Source organism: Bidens hawaiensis, unplaced genomic scaffold (assembly GCF_021521415.1).
Source record: "Bidens hawaiensis isolate Kalapana, Puna unplaced genomic scaffold, B.hawaiensis_p1.1 tig00003004_1, whole genome shotgun sequence".
Classification (NCBI taxonomy): Eukaryota; Viridiplantae; Streptophyta; class Magnoliopsida; order Asterales; family Asteraceae; genus Bidens; species Bidens hawaiensis.
The window spans coordinates 2,293,213-2,315,489 of NW_027491161.1; the positions used below are offsets into that span (position 1 = coordinate 2,293,213).

General features: G+C 34.1%; 1 protein-coding gene across 2 annotated transcripts; it reads left to right on the top strand.

The window, feature by feature from the left end:
- Window positions 1–300: 300 nt before the first annotated feature.
- LOC143622035 (protein ILITYHIA-like) lies at window positions 301–20,490 on the top strand. Of its 2 annotated transcripts, none has more exons than XM_077093286.1 (58): window positions 301–394; window positions 3,146–3,522; window positions 3,925–4,056; window positions 4,204–4,732; window positions 4,818–5,002; window positions 5,094–5,220; window positions 5,329–5,402; window positions 5,510–5,586; window positions 5,684–5,720; window positions 5,815–5,978; window positions 6,599–6,782; window positions 6,868–6,945; window positions 7,031–7,150; window positions 7,239–7,298; window positions 7,547–7,672; window positions 7,768–7,867; window positions 8,878–9,047; window positions 9,204–9,503; window positions 9,612–9,728; window positions 9,826–9,927; window positions 10,002–10,151; window positions 10,758–10,922; window positions 11,161–11,337; window positions 11,418–11,540; window positions 11,631–11,711; window positions 11,782–11,898; window positions 11,979–12,151; window positions 12,834–13,059; window positions 13,134–13,256; window positions 14,334–14,390; window positions 14,485–14,595; window positions 14,695–14,886; window positions 14,968–15,141; window positions 15,274–15,384; window positions 15,476–15,545; window positions 15,662–15,740; window positions 15,818–15,920; window positions 15,994–16,164; window positions 16,239–16,361; window positions 16,440–16,553; window positions 16,631–16,737; window positions 16,828–16,879; window positions 16,975–17,081; window positions 17,178–17,237; window positions 17,325–17,442; window positions 17,523–17,633; window positions 17,711–17,848; window positions 17,919–18,041; window positions 18,141–18,212; window positions 18,281–18,393; window positions 18,469–18,627; window positions 18,713–18,809; window positions 19,195–19,377; window positions 19,462–19,656; window positions 19,736–19,915; window positions 19,995–20,127; window positions 20,195–20,273; window positions 20,377–20,490. In XM_077093286.1, exons 1-58 carry the CDS (start codon window positions 301–303, stop codon window positions 20,417–20,419), a joined length of 7,863 nt encoding a protein of 2,620 aa, XP_076949401.1. In that variant the 3' UTR covers window positions 20,420–20,490. The 2 variants fall into 2 exon arrangements, with proteins under 2 accessions (XP_076949401.1, XP_076949400.1); XM_077093285.1 differs by lacking the exon at window positions 301–394 and adding an exon at window positions 1,691–1,784.
- The last annotated feature ends 1,787 nt before the right edge of the window (window positions 20,491–22,277 follow it).

Genomic DNA, 22,277 nt, shown 5'->3' on the forward strand with positions numbered 1-22,277 from the left:
TTAATATATTAGTTAGATTAGATTAGATGTCTAACCAAATTTTCATTACACCTCAATTCATGTCACAATTATAAGTAATCAAATAAAATAAAAATAAAAAGAAGAAGAAGAAGAAAAAACTTGAGCTTCCTAAAACCCTAAAACAAACATATTCTCACACGACACCACAGCAGCTGAAGCCGCAACTCCGTAATCCATGATATTATTCGATTGATTTGATAACAAACATATCAGCTTTGTTCCTAATTCCGATCATCTCTTCATTTCATTTTCATCTGAAGCAGATCATTCTTCATTTCAATGGAGCCGTTAATTTCTACTGTTCCAACTTCCTCCACCAACAGCCGGATTCAGATCTTCTCTTCCCGAATTCCTTTCGTTTTATCTAATTCAGGTCATCATTAATATTAATTGTTCTTTTGTCATGCCTTCAAATCATACTCAACTTGTACGTGCAACTGATTGATTGATTATTATTTTTGTTACTCATCTGGTCGCGATATGCGACCAAAGATAACCTCATTTTGGATTCCTCTCATCGAGAAACCCAAAATTCATATACCATGGGTCCCGTAACTAATTTTCTAGCCCAGGATATGCTCGTTTTACTTCTTGGTTGCCTTTTGTCAACCCATATTCTTCAGTTTTAGCATCGGCTTTAGGTTTCTCATCCAAACTCTTCCCGATTTTTTCTAACACTTCCCAATACTTCAACTTATGCTCCGGTATTCCCGAGATATCATTCCATGCTCGTACAAGTCTCCAGTTTAACATCTTTAAAGATCAATGACACGAAATACAAAAGCACGTATGAAGTACCAAAGTTCTAACAATTACTCAATAAACTACATAATTAACACATTAATATATATACAAAATACCCGACCATCAAAACCAAAGAGCATATGGAGCAACACTAGACATATGAGCTAATTGAATTCAATTGTCTTGTCCCAATCTCTTGATGCCTTATTTCTTTAGGCCTGATCCAATTATTTATTTATTTATAAACATGGTTCACGTATAGAAGCGAATGGTAGTTCAGTTCCAAAGACTAACTGTTAGGCATTCAAAACAATTATGCTAGCCCTGAATTTATTAGATTTACAAATAATCATTTTATACACATAAATGTTTTTAGCGTACACACACGTATATTTTAATAACAGTAAAAAATATCAAGTTAAACAAGAGTCATATGGGGTAAAATTTCCAGGCATTCCCTTCTCACTTCTCAACATATCATATTAGGTATCCATATCTCAACATCAATGACGAAGCATAAGCTTGGTCAGGGGATGCCCGACCCTCGTATTTTTGCTCATTAATTTAAATTTATGTTTTTTCGTTCCGTTTAAAAGAAAACTGTCACACATGTTAGTGCGATCGTTATACATTTTCGTCTAAACTTCGCCCATAGTGAGCATGTCTAACCAAATTTTCATTACACCTCATTTCATGTCACAATTATAAGTAATCAAAAAAAAAGAAAATGAAAAAAAAAACTTGAGCTTCCTAAAACCCTAAAACAAACACATTCTCACACGACACCACAGCAGCTGAAGCCGCAGCTCCATAATCCATGATATTATTCGATTGATTTGATAACAAACATATCAGCTTTGTTCCTAATTCCGATCATCTCTTGATTTCATTTTCATCTGAAGCAAGTAGATCATTCTTCGTTTCAATGGAGCCGTTAATATCCAGTGTTCCAACTTCCTCCACCAACAGCCGGATTCAGATCTTCTCTTCCCAAATTCCTTCCGTTTTATCTATTTCAGGTCATCATTAATATTAATTGTTCATTTCTCATGCCTTCATATCATTCTCAATTTGTACGTGCAAATGATTGATTGATTATTATTTTTGTTACTTACCTGTCTACAGTTTACCTAATTCTGGTTATTAATTTTCAATTTGTCATGTCTTCTTATGGTGTTTCAATGCATGAAGCCATTCTCTTTATATCATATTAACTTGTAAATGCAAATGATTGATTATTATTACTATTACTATCAGTTACTGTTACTAGCCTGTGTACATTTGACCTAATTTAGGTTATTTGATTATCAATTTGTGATGTGTTCTTATCATCTTCCAATCTATGAATGCAATCTGTTTATAATTATATGATATTCAACTTGTAAATTCAAATGACTGATTATTATTATTATTATTAGATAATGTGACTAACCAGTGTGCATTTTACCAAATTCAGGTTATCCAATGTTAATTTCATCATAACTTAATTTTTATTTCTGATTTCTTTTTCATGTTTCAATCTGTGAATGCAATCTGTTTATATGATACTTAACTTGTAAAGGTAAATGCTGGATTATTATTATTAGTTAGTGCTACTAAGCTATGTACACTTTACCTAATTCAGGTAATCAATGTTAATTTGACCTAACCTGTGTACATGTTCTTTACTCATATCTGATATTTATTTGTGATGTGCTCCCATTGTAATCAAAGGCGCAAGACGTAAAAAAGTGAGGTCTAAGAAACAAAGCGCATTTAAATAAAAAATAATTAAAATATATTATGTATTAGTAAAATAATACTATTCTTCATATAAAGTAAACAAAAGCTATTATATAGCATTTAATCTCGTCTAATCAGTACCAAAAGTTCTAAGAGTCAAGATTCAAATGTTATTCCAAAACTTGAATAAAAAAAATGTTCAAAGTAAAGTACCAGAAGTTCAAATACTAAAATGTTCAAAACATGAAAACCAAAAGTTCAAAAAATAATAGTAAAGGTTCAAGTGATCATTGTTTTTGACATGTCATCAATACCAATAGAAGTGTAGTCAACTTCTAGAAGCGAGAGCCTTGGAGCTAGAAGCGCATATATTGGTACTGATACTGAAAATTCCAAAATATGGGATTCGGTACCGTACAAAAGTTTGGCAAATTCCTGGTACTGTACCGATCCCAAAACTTCAAAATGTCGATACCTGATTCGTTACCGGTACCATTTGCTCATCCCTAGTGTAAATGCAAATGATGGATTATGATTAGTATTACTTTTTGTTAATGCGACTAATTTGATGTTGATGATTGTTGTCTGGTTTATTAATTTATTAAAATTTAAAAATGTAGTTTGAAATTTAACAGTTATATATGTATTGAATTTGCAGAGATGACATCTGAGACTGCATCACAGTTGGTGGATTTAATATTTATGACATTGTATATTTATGATGATCGAGGTTCTAGGAAAGCTGTGGATGATTTGATTGTGAAGTCTTTAAAGCAGGCTATATTTATGAAAACATTTGCAGCAAACCTTGTGCAGACTATGGAAAAGCAGTTGAAACTTCAGTCTCATGTTGGTTGCTATAGGCTTATGAAATGGTCAACTTTGCTTATTTGTAAAAGTCAGTTTATTTCCATATCGAAAAATGCATTTAGTAGAGTTGCAGCAGCACAAGCCTCATGTCTTCAAATTAGTACTCAAGCGTCTTCTCTTGAACGCAAGGCTTGCAGAAAAGCTTTTATTCATTCACTATTAGAGGTTTGTTATTGACATGACGTTGTTTTATAGGTGAAAATATTGGGTTGGGGGGCCAATAGAGTCAGTCGAACAGGTCATTTTTTAATACTGAAGGCACCCACTAACACCCGTTTTTATTCATTTGTAAACAGTAAACAAAAGATACTTTAATCATGATTGTAAAGCCAGATTTCTGTAATACTAATAAATCTTTCAATGAAAGAATTTAGGAGGTTCGGTGTATTAATATTAAGCTTTGGACGACTTTCAACATGTTTGACCGGTTTAGCTAGCCTCTTTTAGTTAAACGACCCAAATTGATTCATCGATTAGTAAATGGATCGAAATTGCGATTCTAGAGTTACCAATGAGTGCTTGAGGAATTTTATTTTTGTTATTAATTTATTTCTTTAATGTTTTTAGTCACCCAGCATATTCAGTTTGTACATGGAGGAATTAAAAAGCGGAGCAATCTTGTATAAAAGTTTTCCAGAAATGCTATGTGTAACGTTGGATTATTCAAGTTCAAAGGCATCATTGTTTGAGCAATGGAAGGTAAGCCTGTCAAATTAATATTACTTATTTTGTGAAATTTGTTATTAGTTTTGAACGTTTTGGTAGCAATTCATTATGCTAACTGCTAATTTTATTAGTTATTTTGCTGTATTTGTGGAATAACATTATCTTTACTGCATTCTACAGCCGGTATATCTTGATATGTACGTTCAGTCAGTTTTGAATGCGAAGGATAAACCAACCAAAGCCCTAGTTGAAGCTTTTCGTTCATTATATCTTCGTTTGTCACATGAAGATTTCAAGAACATTATTATTCCTTCATCTGTTAAAATGCTAAAGAGGAATCCTGAGATTGTTTTGGAATCTGTTGAGGTTCTTTTGAGACACGTTAACTTGGACCTGAGTAAGTATGGTGGAGAGATGCTATTGGTTGTATTAGCACAGGCCCGCCACACGGACAAATCAAGAAGAATTGCTGCACTGGATATTGTCAAATGTTTAAGCCAAAAGTCAAGTAATCCTGATGCTATACAGTCAATGGTCAACATGGTCAAAGCTGTACTTGGTGGTTCTGAAGGAAGACTAGCTTTTCCTTACCAACGAGTTGGTATGATAAATGCATTGCAGGATTTGTGTCGATGCCCTGATGGGAAATATCTTAGTACTCTTTCTGTTACAGTTTGTGGTCTCCTTTTGACTATTTACAAAGATGATGGTGAGTGTAAACTTAACCTTAATATTATTAGTTTTTGATGATCAGCGGTCATAACTTGCATGATTGATTCGAGGTTGACTTTCAGGTAATGAAGAGGTAAAACTTGCATGTTTAAGTGCTCTAGCTTCATGGGTAGCAAGATCTACAGATGCTATCGGGCCAGAACTTGTTTCATTCTATTCTTCAGAACTCAAAGAAAAGGAATCATTAAGAAGAGGTCATCTTCGATCGCTTAAAAACATATGCAAAAACGCTGATGCAGTTTTACCAGTGAGAAAACTAAATAACAAACTTTTGTTTTATTATGTTTTTCACAGCTGTCTTCATGTGGTTAAACTTTTTGTTATTTGTTTGTTTTCAGATATCTTCTTTGCTTATGCCTCTTATTCAGTTAGTTAAAACTGGTTATACCAAAGCAGCACAACGGTTGGATGGTATTTATTCATTACTTATTGTGGTTAAAATTGCAGCTGCTGATATTAGAGCAGGTGCTTTGATATCTACCTTTTAACATCCTTTTTTTTATATTTTTATATGTTAGTTGATACCCTTTCCTATTCAAAGTATAATTTTTTTTGAATTATTTTGTGTTGAAGATGAAAGTGTGTCAAAGGAAAAGATCTGGTCTCTATTATCACAGAATGAACCTTCAGTTGTTCCTGTTGCTATGGTAGTTTTATTTCTTTAGTTTTTCTGTATTTTTTTTTCTAAATTTCTCTATATTTGTAGGTTGTTATTTGATATGTTGTATATGCTAAATATGATTGCTTTTTTCAGGCTCCTAAACTATCAGTGGAGGACTGTGAAACATGTATTGAGTTACTCGAGTCACTCTTTGTGGATCATCCTCACAGGTTTCAACCATAATGATGTTTCTTACTTTAGTATTATTGTTTATTTATTGATTCACATTATCATTAATTCATTGTAACTTTGTTACTTATTTTACAGAGTTTTTGAGACTCTTCATGTGAAATCACTCATGCAGGTGAAGTACTATGAAACTGTATCATGTCTTGTTTTTTCTATATATCTATTTCATCTGCTATATACTCATATATATGTATTTATATTTACTGCAGCTTCTTATTGCATTTCTGTGCCATTCAAGTTGGGATATACGCAAAGCAGCTTACAGTTGTACCGAGAAAATTTTATCTGTTGCTCCTAGATTATTTGAAATTCTTCAAATTGAATATTCAGAGTACCTCACGGTTGTTGGAGAAAAAGTTTTAGCAAAGTCAAGGTACAAATTCATTTTTTTTTCTGACTCATTTGGTGTACAACGAATCGAATTTTGAATGTTTGAATTAATCTGATCGAATTTCGAGTTTTGAAGTTTTCGAACTCGAATTAGATTAAAAAGTTTGATTCGAATTCGCATACAATTTGAAATTCGATTTGAATTCAGCCATTTTTTAGTCTTGTTTGTGAAACTTTTACAAACCTGAAATTTTTTAACATTAAAAAGCATACGCATGAGACAGTTTACCGATTTTGGACATCAGGTTTGGAGATCTAGTTTAGATTGTAGGATAATTGGACAATTTGTTATTGTATTGTATTAGTAGGCCCAATTGTGATTTAAATTTTTAGAAGCCTTTTTGTATTCGCATATGTGTGTGTATATATATAAATATATATAATTATATATATACAAAAGTAAAAAATAAATAAAAGTGTATTATTTTAACTTGAAGAAAATCACAAATTCGTATTTGGTTACTGAAATCGACCTATCCTATTCGAATTTGATTTGAATCGAATTTTGAGTCTGATTCGAACACTGAACACCTTTAATTTGTATTGGAGGTTAAATAGGTCGTTTTTAAATACCCATTGATTTATTTACTGTATAATTTCTAGTGAGACAGAAAATTCATTGGACACTCAAGTAGCTTTTGTGCCATCTGTGGAGGTTTTAGTGAAAGGTTTATTGGTAATTTCATCTGGTGTCTTGGCTGCTGGACCTAGTTCTTGCATACGCCTTATATTCTGTTCTCATCATCCATGTTTAGTTGGCACAGCAAAAAAAGATTCTGTTTGGAAGGTGAGTCAACTCGTCTATAACTAATACACATCATAAGTACTTCTAGATTATTTTTAACTAACCGTTTACTATTTTGTTTTCTCAGAGATTGCAACGGTGTTTGCGAGCTCTTGGTTTTGATGCCATTGGTTATGTAATGACTGATGTCAGTAGTGTGTGTCAGGTAATTATAAGTTAAGGCTTTATAGTTAGTGTAATACACTAATATATAGTTATATGCACTGATTATATATTGTGTTCGTATATAGAGTTTACTTGGACCAATGGGATTGATGAGCTCTAGTCATCTAGAACAAGAAGCTGCTATATATGCTTTGTCATCGTTAATGACTATAACACCAGCAGAAACCTATGTGGAATTTGATAAGGTTAACTACAATTTTTTATTTATAAAAATTTAAAACATTAAAAATACGAGTCATGTACTCATGTATTTTGACATTTGATATTTTGCAGCATATGAAAAGTTCTCCTGATTGGGCTGCACACGATTTGCTGACAGAAAATGATATTAAGGTGAGCATAAAGCATATACACTTTATATGCCATTGTGGGACTAGCTCACATGGTAGAGGTGCAAGCCTCTTGGGTGAGAGGCCTTGGGTTCAATCCCAAGCAAGGAGTAATATTTGGTGTACTTTAGAAATGAGTAGGGAGTAGAAGGTGCAACATTTTCCGTTAAAAAAACTTAATAATTATGTAAACTTCGTAACTTTTATATTTTTTTGATACTTGTGTACTGATATTCTTATGATTTATGACAGATTTTTAATACCCCTGAAGGGATGTTATCCACAGAGCAAGGAGTTTATATAGCAGTGTCTGTAGCTTCTAATAACTTGAAACAGGCTAAAGGTCGATTCAAGGCTTATGACAACAATGACAACATGGTAATATGCTCATGATCACATATATAATATCTAACAGTCCTATAATATAGTTTTCTTTTGTAGTAAAATAAAACGTTTTTCTTTTTTTTTTGCAGGAAAATGAGAACTTGGTTTCTTCTGGAAGGCGAGACGCTGTTAGTAAAGACCGTGGAAATGTAGGGAAGAAGGATACTGGGAAGTTCACGAAAAAACCCGGTAAGGGGTTTTCTTGTTTATATAAACGTTTTTCATTCTCAAATAGAGTTGACGGTTTGTAGTCTTGTAAACGAACTAAATGAACAAGGACGGAGCGTGTTTGTTTGATTTTAATCGAACAAACGATCTAGACATGAAGATTTCAACGAACGGGGTTTTCTTGTTCATGTTTGCTTGTTAAAAAGATGCTCATGTTTGTGTTTGTTTTTTTGATTTTAATCAAACAAACGATCTAAACATGAACAATTCAACGAACAGGTTTTCTTGTTCATGTTTGCTTGTTAAAAAGATGCTCATTTTGTGTTTGTTTAAACGATTGGTTCATGAACATAACTGACCATAGATAAATGAGCATAACTGTGAGTAACATGAAAAACATTGTGTTACGCCTAAAAAGTTGTTAAAACGATACTAGGATGTAATGGACCAAAAAAGTTAAATGAATGTATTAAGGAACATAAGTGAACGGACTTAGACAACGGTAAACTAACGCGCATATATAAACGTAAACAAACTAAAATGAACAACCATGAATGAATGAGTGAGACATGTGTTCGTGTTTGCTTGTTTAACCAAATGAATAAGTTTTTTTTGTTCATGTTCATTTGTTTAACAAATAAATGAACATAAATGAACTTCCCGCCGAACTATTCACCAACTTTTCACTTAACATTCAGTTTGTTTATAGGCCTAAAAATTTCATTTGGGTTGTGTTTTATCTCAAACGGGCTATCAATATAAAAAAGTAGCAAACAGGGGAATGTGTCAAATGCGCTGAAAGTTGGCAAACTCATCTTTTAGCGTATACAAAGATACAGATGATTTTGCATTGACAACTCCTTTTTGTAATAATAACTTAACACAATTAGAAGATTTAAAAATGGACATGTTCTCTAGTCAGCCACCCTGACATGGCCCGTTTTGAGTTTTACCCAAGTTACAAGATAACATTTCTAACTAAAAGATTTACTGTTTGTTTGTTTTTTTTGGTTTTTCTTTGGTAATTTTAGATAAACAGAAAACATCAAAAGAGGAGGCCCGTGAAATTCAGCTTCGAGAGGAAGCTAATGTTCGTGATAAGGTTAAGAATATACAGAAGAATCTTTCTTTGTTGCTGAAAGCTTTAGGAGAGATGGCTATAACTAATCCTGTTTTCACACATAGTGAATTACCCTCTCTGGTTGGTTTTTTCATATTTCATAATATATAAAAGTTTAATCGTTGAACGTTCTCATTGAGACCTTTTAACTGAGTACCATCTTGATCATAACTCTTAACTTTTTTATTATTTACATATATGTCTTGTCACTAAAAAAGTGAAAAAAATTAATTTCAGGTAAAATTTGTGAACCCGTTACTGAAATCTGCAATTGTTAATGAGGTGGCATATGAAACAATGGTGAAGCTATCAAAATGCACCGCACCCCCATTATCTAATTGGGGATTAGACATTGCTACTGCTTTAAGGCTAGTTGCAACTACTGAACCTTATGTTTCGTGGGACCAACTTTCGTCTCTTAGTGAGGGTGATCATGCCAGATCATCATTAAGTCTTTTTGAAAGAGTAATGCATGCATTATCCACATCATGCAAAACTGGCCCACTTCCTGTGGATTCTTTCAGTTTCGTTTTCCCGGTAATCTTTACTAATTGTTCATATTACTTGACCGGTTGACCTTACTCTGAAGGTCTAAGGGTAGTTTGTTAACTATTGTTTTTTACTTGTTGCATTGCTTTTTTAAAGATAATGGAGAGAATATTGTCATCTCCTAAGAAGACGCAGCTTCACGATGATGTACTTCGAGTACTTTTTCTACATATGGATCCAATATTACCTCTTCCTCGACTTCAAATGCTTTCAGTTAAGTTTCTGATGTATCAGATATTTCTACATGATATTTGGTTTATTAATTTATTTTGCGTTACATTTAATATTCTATTCTATATTTTTTTGACAGGTTTTATACCATGTGCTTGGCGCAGTTCCTTCTTATCACGGGTCTGTTACTTCAGCATTAAATGAGCTGTGCCTCGGTTTGTCTCCAGACGAAGTGGCACCTGTATGTTGTATTTTAATATTATGTTTGATATAATATTGGAACTGTATCATATTTAACTTTGCGTCGACATTCAGGCTTTATCTGGTGTTTATGCAAAAGATGTTCATGTGAGGTTAGCTTGCTTAAATGCTGTAAAATGCATTCCTGCGATATCTACTCGTTCGGTTCCCGAGGATGTAGATATTGCCACCAGCATTTGGATTGCCCTACATGATCCTGAAAAGGTATCGTACACTTTAAAAATCATTTTCATTATTATGTTACTTATATTCTGGTAGTGAAAGATAACCATTAAAACAATTCTCATGAAGTTATAGTTGCCGATATTGAAATTTGAATATGTGTAAAAGATGTAATTAGTAGATACTATATGGGATTTGTATTAAAACTATATTGTGAAATATAATTATAATAATATGGTAACATCTAACGTTTTGTTTTACCTTTTCATGAAAAGACTACATAAATTTAAACTCTACTATCACACTGATGTTAGGTTTGTATTGAAGGTATTGAAGTTAATTTTTAAATGTTGTAACTTGTTTATTTAAATATTTCATTAACTGATTAGTGATTACACATGTGTTTATATAATACTTTAGTCAGTTAGTGTTAATTGAAACTATGGGAAACCTCAAGTAACATTAGGAAAGGGGGAAATTGGTCATTTTTTGGTAATCAGTTCATAATGGGGGTGCATTTTTTAATTAATGACTTAATGTCTGGAACTTGAAGGGTAATATTTGTGTTTATCTGTTAATCATGATTCAACCTTACCTTATAAAGATCTACCTACATTTGTTGTGTGTGATGAAATTTTTATATTCCAGTCGGTGGCTGAGGTGGCGGAGGATGTGTGGGACCGTTATGACCATGAATTTGGGACTGATTATTCTGGACTCTTCAAGGCTCTTTCACATGTTAATTATAATATTCGAACGGCTGCTGCTGATGCGCTAGCTGCTGTGTTAGATGAGTACCCAGATACATTACAGGTATACAGTTTGTTAATGCAATCGTTGACAAACCCATATAGACTTTTAATGAATTTGCGCGTTAGTTCTTATAATTTACTTTTTTTAGCAATTAAGTCTTGAAGATTTAAAACTTATTTTCTAAAGCTTCCCATCATTTTTATTCACAAATTTATGTTATTATTGAAATTACAGACCTAATTATTGTGCAAAAGCAGCTTCTAGGATTGTTATCTTACAGGTTATTGTATTTTTCCAGGAATCATTAGCAACTTTATTCTCACTTTATATTCGTGATGGTGGTATTGGTGAGGGAAACATTGATTCTGGTTGGATAGGAAGACAAGGGATTGCATTGGCTTTACATGCTGCAGCTGATGTACTTAGAACCAAAGACCTTCCAGTTGTTATGACGTTCCTAATATCGCGAGCACTGGTAAAGTATTTACCTTTTGAACCAGAAATTTGAATTTAGTTGTTTTAACTTTAAATTCACCTTTATGATGTCAACTACAGGCTGATGCCAATGCTGATGTTCGTGGAAGAATGATTAATGCCGGTATCTTGATTATTGACAAGCATGGAAAGGAAAATGTCTCTTTGTTATTTCCCATATTTGAAAACTACTTAAACAAAAAGGTAGGTTTACCTTTAAAATTTTATTTTTCAAATCAAAGTTATTATTTGTACTTTCTATTATTACATATTATATTTGACTTAACTTTTTAGGCATCGGATGAAGAAAAATATGATTTGGTACGAGAAGGCGTGGTCATATTTACTGGAGCTTTAGCAAAACATTTATCCCAGGTTTAATATCATCTCTGAACATGATTTTTTCTTTGTTTTTTTACAATTATTAAAAGATTTTGTGAAACAGGATGATCCTAAAGTGCATGCGGTTGTAGAGAAGTTATTGGAGGTGCTAAACACTCCATCTGAAGCTGTTCAGAGGGCAGTTTCAAGCTGTCTTTCTCCCTTAATGAAATCAAAAAAAGTATGTCATATGTTTTTCCATTAAAACATATAAATGTATTTCACTTATGTTTTTACTTACTGGTTATTATTTGGCATTAGGAAGATGCAATGTCACTTGTTAATAGGCTATTAGATCAGCTGATGAACAGTGAAAAATATGGTGAACGTCGTGGTGCAGCTTTTGGACTTGCTGGTGTTATTAAAGGGTTTGGAATTTCTAGTTTGAAAAAATATGGGGTCGCCACTGTGCTACGTGAAGGACTTGCAAATAGGTTTGTTTGCTCATTTAAGTTAAACCAAACAAATGTTGGAGCATGAACTGTTAAACTAATGGAGTCTTCGTGTTCGTGTTTGTTTGTTAAGAAAATCAGCGTGTTCGTGTTCGTTTGCTCATTAGAGTATAAACGAATGGTTCACGAACGCAAACAAACATAAGCAATCACAATTGAACGGACATCAGTTCAAAGTAAACGTGAACATTTGGTCTTAAATATTTAATAAAACTAGGTTAAATTCTAATGGGTGATATTTTAGTTTCCTAAAACCAAACTAAATTGTAAGGACCTAAAATTTTAAATGAATATATATAAACAAACGAACTTAAACAACCGTAAACAAACGAGCTTAAAAGAATTTAAATAAACAAACATTCACAACATAAACGAACAAACAAGACGTGTTCATGTTTGCTGCTTTAACTAAATGAGCAAAAAAAGTTTTTTTTGTGTGTGACTGGGTGTTCATTTATCAAATAAATGAACATAAACAAACTGCCCGTTGAATGGTTCACTGAATGTTTGGCTCATTTACAGGCTTATTCTATTGTGCATAACTGCACATATGTTAAGTTTTATTGGCGGATATTTTATACCATCTATCTCTCACCTTTTTCTACTTTTTACAGCAAATGCAGTAACACATAGTTTTGATGAGTTTTTAATCCTGATTTTTTAGGAATTCTGCAAAATGTCGTGAAGGATCTTTGTTGGCATTTGAATGCCTTTGTGAAAAGCTCGGGAAGTTGTTTGAACCATATGTAATATATTTGCTACCATTGCTTTTGGTTTCATTTTCTGATCAAGTGATTGCTGTTCGGGAAGCTGCTGAAGGTGCTGCTCGTGCTATGATGTCTCAACTAACTGCCCAGGGGGTTAAACTTGTCCTTCCGTCACTTCTAAAGGTTCCTTTATTTCCTTTTTACTTTTCCACCTCATCACTATGTATGGCCTCTTATTATGCATGATGGTTTTTCAGGGTCTTGAAGATAAAGCTTGGAGGACAAAACAGAGTAGTGTTCAACTTCTTGGAGCTATGGCTTATTGTGCTCCACAACAACTTTCTCAGTGTCTACCTAGGATTGTTCCAAAATTGACTGAGGTATATTGGATGGAAACATAGCATATTCTGGCTAGGGGCGTGCATAAAACCAAAAAAAACCAATATGTAACTGAAAAAACCGAAACAAGAAACTGACGATTTGGTTTGATGTTTTGGTAAAAACCGAACTTTTGTTTTAGTCTCGGTTTTGCATGTAATTAAAACCGAAGCAAACCGACTTTAAGGGATTTTCATTTTTAGTTTTGAATTTTATTCAACTTATAAGAATTTGAAAAATTACAACCATACATAGTGAATCCCTCAAATAGCTCAGCAATTGGTAGGGCCATAGGGGTCTGGGGAGGGTGGGATGCAGGCAGCCTTACCTCTATCCCTGAGGATAGAGAGGCTGCTTCCAGAGAGACCCTCGGCTCCAAACACACAACAGCCAATAAACAAACATAAAGATGTATAAGAAAAAAAGATACCACTATCAAAAAAGTGATGAAAGAGTATCTTGGTAAAAATTGCCAGAAATAATATTTAAAAAATTATTGTAACCCAAATATATCAGCCAAAATGTATAATAATTAATTAATTATTGTTTTAACAAAAAGATTTAGGCCCAGATTTATTATATCGGGTCAACTCCTTTTTTTCAGTCCAAAATTTGAGTCTAAATTGCAATTTCGAAAAAGCCAAAACTGAACCAAATCCAAACTGGAAAAAAACAAGATCTAACGGTTTTAAAAACTCAAAAACTGAACTTTTGGTTTTTGCTTTGGTTTGAGCCCAAAACCGACCCAAACCACTCATGACTTATGCCAGTAATTTAGGATGGAAGATGGGCAGGTTGGATCGTTGGCGGTTAATTGGTCAAAATGGGTATCTCAGTAATAAACTATCTTCGTATTATTTTAAAATCTTCAGTTAAAATTAATGTATGAGGCTTTATGCTTAGAAAGTACACTTTGGGTGCTTTTTGAGTTTTGGCCCTGTTGCTTTGCTGTTTTAACTTGTAGTTTTTATAAAATGTAACCAGATTGAACTAGTTCATAAGTAAACAGGTTGAGCTTGCCCCAGCTAATATTCATTAAATATGGTCAGATGTCTAAATTAATATCTGATTGATTCCAGGTGCTAACTGACACTCATCCAAAAGTGCAATCTGCTGGGCAGACGGCACTCCAGCAGGTCTGACAGTTTCACTATATTCTTAAAATGTACTGTTCATTTTTTATTATATTCATTCTTAACGTGTGTATGCATGTTGTTTTTATGATAATAGGTTGGTAGTGTGATAAAGAATCCTGAAATTGCCTCACTCGTCCCAACTCTTTTAATGGGTCTTACAGACCCTAATGACTACACAAAGTATTCTCTTGATATTCTTCTTCAGGTAACCTCTTCTAACTTTTTTTTTCCTTACCTTTGACTATTACTATTATTAAAATTATTATTTTTACTATATTGTTGGGTGTTTATCGATGATTCGCAGACAACTTTCATTAATTCAATTGATGCTCCTTCACTTGCTCTTTTGGTACCAATTGTTCATCGTGGATTGAGAGAAAGAAGCTCAGAAACGAAAAAGAAAGCTGCACAAATTGCTGGCAATATGTGTTCATTAGTCACTGATCCCAATGATATGCTCCCTTATATTGGTTTGCTTCTTCCTGAAATTAAAAAGGTATACTTTATAGTTTATACACACACAGTCACACATATACACTCATACACACACATGTAATAATAATACACAATTTTACAGGTACTAGTGGATCCAATTCCTGAAGTTCGGTCTGTAGCAGCCAGAGCCGTTGGATCTCTAATTAGAGGAATGGGTGAAGAGAATTTCCCGGATCTTGTTCCATGGTTGTTAGATACACTCAAGTCGGATGGTAGTAATGTTGAACGCTCTGGTGCTGCCCAGGGGTTGAGTGAGGTCAGTTGCTATTTATTATTATTATTATTATTAATTTATTATTATCATTATTATTTTTATTATTGTTCTTATTTTTCTTTTTGTATAGAATATTTGAGCCATTATTGAAAAAGAATCTGTCTCTTAATATAGGTTGTGGCTGCTCTTGGAACAGAGTATTTTGAGAACCTTCTTCCTGACATCATACGTAACTGCTCTCATCCAAAGGCACCCGTGCGTGACGGTTATTTGACACTTTTCAAGGTGAACCAGTTTCTTTGATTTTTATTCTTTTATTTCAGTTTTGTGTGTTTGTTTGCTAGCTGTACTCAAAAGGTTATTATTTTTCTTGTAGTATCTTCCAAGATCATTAGGTGTACAGTTCCAAAACTACTTGCAGCAAGTCCTACCGTCCATCTTAGATGGTAAGTTTCATCTAGAATATATGTAAACAAAATTTGTGTGTTTTCTTGTTGTTGTTGTTGTGATACATTTGACTAGATTGAGGTGTATGATTAATCTAGCACTCGTTTGTAATCAGGTCTTGCGGATGAAAACGAATCTGTACGTGAGGCTGCACTTGGTGCAGGGCACATACTTGTGGAGCATTATGCAATTACGTAAGTTTGATTTTTTGAAAAAAAAATGTTAATAAGTTCGAATATTTATTCAACGGTTTTTCTCTTTGTTTGGCCAGGTCACTGCCTCTACTTCTGCCAGCTGTAGAAGACGGGATATTTAATGATAACTGGCGTATCCGTCAAAGTTCTGTGGAACTTTTGGGTGATTTATTATTTAAGGTACATTATCCTCGTATTTGTGTGTCGTTTCTAGAATCTATTAGTTTGTAATAGTTAAGTTTGTTTTATTAAGGTTGCTGGTACTTCTGGAAAAGCACTTCTTGAAGGAGGTAGTGATGACGAAGGTGCAAGTACTGAAGCACAAGGTCGTGCAATTATTGAAGTACTCGGTAAAGATAAACGTAATGAAGTACTTGCTGCACTTTATATGGTCCGGACAGATGTCAGCCTTTCAGTTCGCCAGGTATGCTATTATTATTGGTTGCAAAATATGCAATTTAAGGTGTCTAATACGTAGTTTATGTGTTCCTTTTGCAGGCTGCTTTACATGTATGGAAGACTATAGTTGCAAATACCCCTAAAACGTTAAAGGAAATAATGCCAGTTTTGATGGATACACTTATCACTTCTCTTGCATCACCATCCTCTGAAAGGCGACAGGTACTTTGTTTATATTATGTTTTTTTTAAGGTTTTTGTCACACATTATGGAAACTGAATTGTTTGTTGTATGTTAAAGGCTGCTGGAAGAGCATTGGGTGAGCTTGTAAGGAAGCTTGGTGAGAGAGTTCTTCCTATGGTTATTCCTATCTTATCTCAAGGCTTGAAGGACCCTGATTCTAGCAGAAGACAAGTATTTTACTCTTTTATCCTTGTGATTTGTTCTTGAAAGTTAACTTTTATTAATTAGTTTATTGTTTTTGTTTACAGGGTGTTTGCACGGGTTTAAGTGAAGTGATGGCTAGTGCTGGTAGAAGCCAGTTATTAAGTTTCATGGATGAACTTATACCCACTATCCGTACAGCTCTTTGTGACAGGTACATTTTGACTTTTCTAATTCTTTTGTTAATTATAACATTTGTTTGGTTTTTATTATATGTTTTGTGTTATATTAATTTCTATTATAGCATGGTTGAGGTTCGTGAAGCCGCTGGTGCTGCATTCAGTACTCTGTATAAGGTACACTTTACCATTTATATCCAAGTATTTTTATAAATAAGTATTTAGTAGTGTTCTGTATATTATTTTGAAGTATTTTATTTATGTTTTTGTAGAGTGCCGGAATGCAAGCAATTGATGAAATTGTCCCAACTCTTCTCCATGCTTTGGAAGATGATGACATGGCAGATACTGCCCTTGATGGTTTAAAACAAATTTTGAGGTATTAAGAAACAAAACCATGTTACCATATTTATTGTTTCTTGATTTTTTGTATAAACAGTTGATATTAAATACTAAAAAATAATATTATAAACAGTGTCAGGACTGCAGCTGTGTTGCCTCATATACTACCAAGGCTTGTTCATCTCCCGCTCTCGTACGCACCTAGAATTCATTTAATTTTTTAAAGCACTTCGGTTTATCATTTATGATGTTAATTGTTAGTGGAAACATGTTTTTCCAGTGCATTTAATGCACATGCTCTGGGAGCTGTTGCTGAGGTGGCAGGTGCTGGTTTGAATGCTCATCTGTCAACAGTTCTTCCTGCTTTGCTCTCTGCAATGGGAGATGATGATCATGAGGTATATTACTTTTCATTTTATAACTACTGGTGATCTTCATAATAGTTTTATTGCTAAATTGTATTTTATATGCATTATAGGATGTACAAACTCTTGCAAAAAAGGCTGCAGAAACTGTTGTGTTAGTTATTGATGATGAAGGCATTGAATATTTGATATCAGAGCTTCTTAAAGCAGTTGGGGATAATCAGGTATATATTAAAATGTTAAATATTTTGTTATGATAAAATCTTTTTTATTTATCTCATAATGCTGTTACAACTTGCAGGCTTCAACTAGGCGCAGTTCTGCATACTTAATTGGATATTTCTTCAAAAACAGTAAATTGTATCTGGTGGATGAAGCACCAAATATGATGTCAACACTCATCATCTTACTGAGTGATTCAGATTCTGCTACTGTATTGGTAGTATTCTTTTTAAGCTTATCAATTCTCATCGTATTCTTGTTTATATATTCTATAATTTTTATAACAGGCTGCATGGGAAGCACTTTCAAGAGTTGTCGGTTCGGTTCCTAAAGAAAACCTCCCGTCTTATATTAAATTAGTCCGTGATGCTGTTTCCACTTCTCGAGACAAAGAACGTAGAAAGAAAAAGGTAAAAGTATATATACTTTTTTGTTAAATATCATGTGCATGTTTCAATAAACATTATTTCAATAATATATATTCCTTTTAATATCAATTATTTGTACAGGGTGGGCCCGTTGTTATACCTGGTTTTTGTCTTCCAAAAGCTCTTCAGCCACTGCTTCCTATCTTTCTTCAGGTACTTGTTAATATTTGAACAATTCTGGAATTATATATCATTATATTTATTTATTTTTGAAAATTTAGGGCTTGACAAGTGGGTCGGCTGAATTAAGAGAACAGGCCGCACAGGGTCTTGGAGAATTAATTGAAGTAACAAGTGAAAAAGCACTCAAGGAGTTTGTTATCCCAATTACAGGGTAAGTGCCAGATAATTAATGAATTAATACTATATTTCTAAATATAAATGATGCTTATGTATGTTATTCTTTCAGGCCTTTGATTAGAATTATAGGCGATCGATTCCCATGGCAAGTGAAAAGTGCAATTCTGTCAACGTTGACCATAATAATAGGAAAAGGTGGGATTGCTCTAAAACCGTTTCTTCCACAGCTACAAACCACGTTTGTCAAATGCTTGCAAGACAGCACACGGTATGATTGATTTCTTTTCTTTATTTTATTAAGTCAACTGGTAGGTCGAATGACAAACTATATAAATGAACATGAATGAATGAAGGACTATCCGTTCTAGTGCTGCATCAGCACTTGGGAAACTTAGCGCATTAAGTACCAGGGTTGATCCTCTCGTTGGCGATCTTCTATCTAACCTACAGGTATGTGTTTTAACCGTTTTTAGAGAAAATTGCAAAAAGTCTTTGTGGTTTGACCATTGCGCAAGTTTGGTCCCCAACTTTTAGAAGTTGCAAACTCAGTCTAAACACGTATAATAGTTTTAAGTTTGAAAAGACACAATTACCCTCACGTGAAAGGTACATGTCAACACTTTTCCGTTAAAAACTAACTGGGATTAACAGTGGGACTAAACATACAGCCCCCTAACAAATGTTTGGACTAAGTTTGCAGTTTTAATGCTAAGGGCCGAACTTGCAAATTGGTCAAACGACAGGGACCATTTGTGCAATTTTATTTTGTTTTTATGTTTTAATTTAACTTTGTGTTGCTGAGAATGTCTGACTCTGTTTGTTTACATATTAATAGACATCTGAAGGTGGGGTCCGCGAGGCAATATTAGCAGCTTTAAAAGGCGTTATCAAGCATGCTGGGAAGAGCGTTAGTGCTCCTGTTAAAATCCGTGTCTTCGATTATCTAAAGCAGTTAATATACAATGACGATGACCAGATACGCGGTTCTTCAGCTAGAATTTTAGGCATTCTATCTGAGGTTTGTATTGTATTATTATATCTTGTCTTGTTCATGCGTGTCTGAAGTCTTTTAACTATTTTTTAAACTTTCCTGTAATTGAAGCATTTGGAAGATGATCAAATGTTTGAATTACTCGAGGAAGTTACAGACAATGCAACATCAGCCAGCTGGACGGCTCGGCATGGTGCACTGCTAACAATCTCATCAATGTTAAGGCATGTTCCTTCGATAATATCAGCATCTTCATCAGTCACGGTGGTTACAGACTGCCTGAAGAATAACTTGAAGGATGAAAAGGTTTTGTTGAGTTTCTGTAATTATATGAATAATAGATAACAGGCTCGTTCGTTAGTCAAACAAGGTTATTTTAACGCAGTTTCCTGTTCGTGAAACTTCAACAAAAGCACTAGGAAGACTTTTGCTTCATCAAGTTGAGAAGGATTCTTTGAATGCAAATGCACACAAGGGGATTATTGCGTCAATCGCATCTGCAATGCAGGATGATTCTAGTGAAGTTAGGAGGAGAGCGTTATTTGCACTTAAAGCAGTTTCCAAAGTATGTTTCTATATATTTTTTTATTTCATTATTTTTGGCAGAATGAGTTTAACTGACATAAGGGTTGGTTTTGTTTTAGGAAAATCCTAAGGCGATAATGGCTCATGTTACAATATACGGTCTTGTGCTTGCTGAATGTTTGAAAGATGGAAGCACACCCGTGAGGCTTGCGGCTGAAAGATGTGCTCTACATGCTCTTCAATTAACAAAAGGTAATATATATTATTGTGTTATTTTTCTAGACCTTGGTTGAATTTAACATGTTATTATATTTTTCAGGGACAGAAAATGTTCAAGCAGCACAAAAGTATATTACTGGCTTAGATGCAAGACGAATATCAAAGCTTTCTGAGTTCAGGTACTGTGAATATAAATTTGATTATTATTTTCACCTCTGTAGGCTATAATTTCAAAAAGTATCTTCTTGTTCTGATGACATATTTGTGTGTAAATGGGTGCAGTGATGCGAGTGATGACAGTGAAGACGACTCGGGAAGCGGTTAATGTGTATGCTTTTTACAAACTACATTTTTGTATTAATAGGAAAAGAAAGCAATATGCATTTTGGATTATAAGCCAACCCACTACCCATACGACCACTTTTAAAGAAAAACATAGTTTGTGGAAATGAGTGGCATTTGGGCGAGAGATGAATGTGCCTTTCATTTACTTGATCAAGTTTTAATGAAAGTTTTGGGAGTTAATTTACAATTTCTTCAATTCATGAGCGATTTGGGAAGTATGAGGCGTAAAATTGGTTTCACCTACAATTCAAAACCTGTTAGGAAGCGCAGGTTTGAATCGGGTTGGAACTGGTTGTGTTAGTGGTTAATACGGAAACCGAACTTTGGTTAATAACCATTTCTGGTTTGGTAAATCGGTTTTTTTTGTACCACTATGCAAATTTGATTCCACTGTTGGTAGTTCTAGTTATGACTTTATTGATAAAACACAGCAGACGTTTTGATTATCAATGATTATCAAAGCGAAAAACCACGTAAGTGACCCAATCACAAAACGGAAAAAAACCTAATATACCTTACACTTTCTTCAACAATTTTCACTCTCATTACTAAATTTGTAGCTTTACAATTACAACGAAAGCACTAGAGTTGAACAAATACAAAAAATACCAATTAAAATTAGTCGAGTTCTACGATTTCGTCTTCTTCACATGAAGATTCTTCTTCCATCTCTTGAATTGGACGTTCAAGTGGTATTTCGTCTTCAAAGTTTGCCTTGTCTTGTATACGATCTACCGTGTTCAAATGATCCTTTAGGTAAATGCACATCTCTAAGAACTCGGGAGTGAGTTTGGTTCTTCGCATCGATAATATCCTTCCATTAAGTGAAAAAACGGATTCCGAAGCAACTGTTGAAGCTTGGACGCTTAGCAAGTCATGAGACATGGCGGAAAGAATAGGAAATTCGTTTTGCTTTCCTTTCCACCATGCCAAAATGTCAAGGTTGCGAACGTCCTCGACCGTTGCACCTTCTACATAGTTTGCTCAACTATATCGACCAAGTTCACTAGTTGGTGTGTTACCCCTTTGCCGCCTAGCCGCCGACTCACGAACGGCATTCATCATGTTTATAAGCTTGTCCTTGCGTGGCTTACTTGATGTTGCTTGCCTCACAAAAGTCGACTTTGAGCTTGGACCATATATTTTGAAGTAATGGTCATAGATTTCTTGAAGGGATTTGTTGAAAGAATCCTTTGCTTCCGTCGACGCCATCGGATCGATCTCGTGCGCACCCATGTTGTCATATATTTCCTCGATCAACGCCTCAACTCCGGCAACATTTATGTAGGGGTTTAAAGCGGCGGCACAAGTAAATACGGGTCGTATTCCTTCAAAATATTTTAGGAACTTCTTCATTGGGTCAACAATGTGCTCGAAAAGGTCATTTTTGTTTTCAAAGTCTTTAAAATTCAAGGAGATGTATAATTCTTGCAAAACCCAACAACTAGTAGGATAGTAAACCCCCGACAATTTAGTTGTTGCGGTTTTAAAAACATCAAGATACTCCAAGAAGTAACCGATATTATTCCATGCACCGTTTGGAAACATATCGGCTTCGCAACGATCCACAAGCGTTCTATGAAACGCTTGTATAGTTTGTTTTTGTGAAAAAGCACAAGCGAGCATATTACAAGTCGAGTTCCAACGGGTTGGAACGTCCCAGTTCGGCCCCAAATATTTTCTATCCGCCGACTTGCAATAGTTTTTGTATTCAAGATGTCTTCTTTTTTCACTTTTGAAAATATCTTGTAACATCAACCTAAATAATCTCAAACCGCCCTCCATGGTTTCGTTGTCAAGACCATCTTGAACAACCAAATTGATAATATGGGCAATTT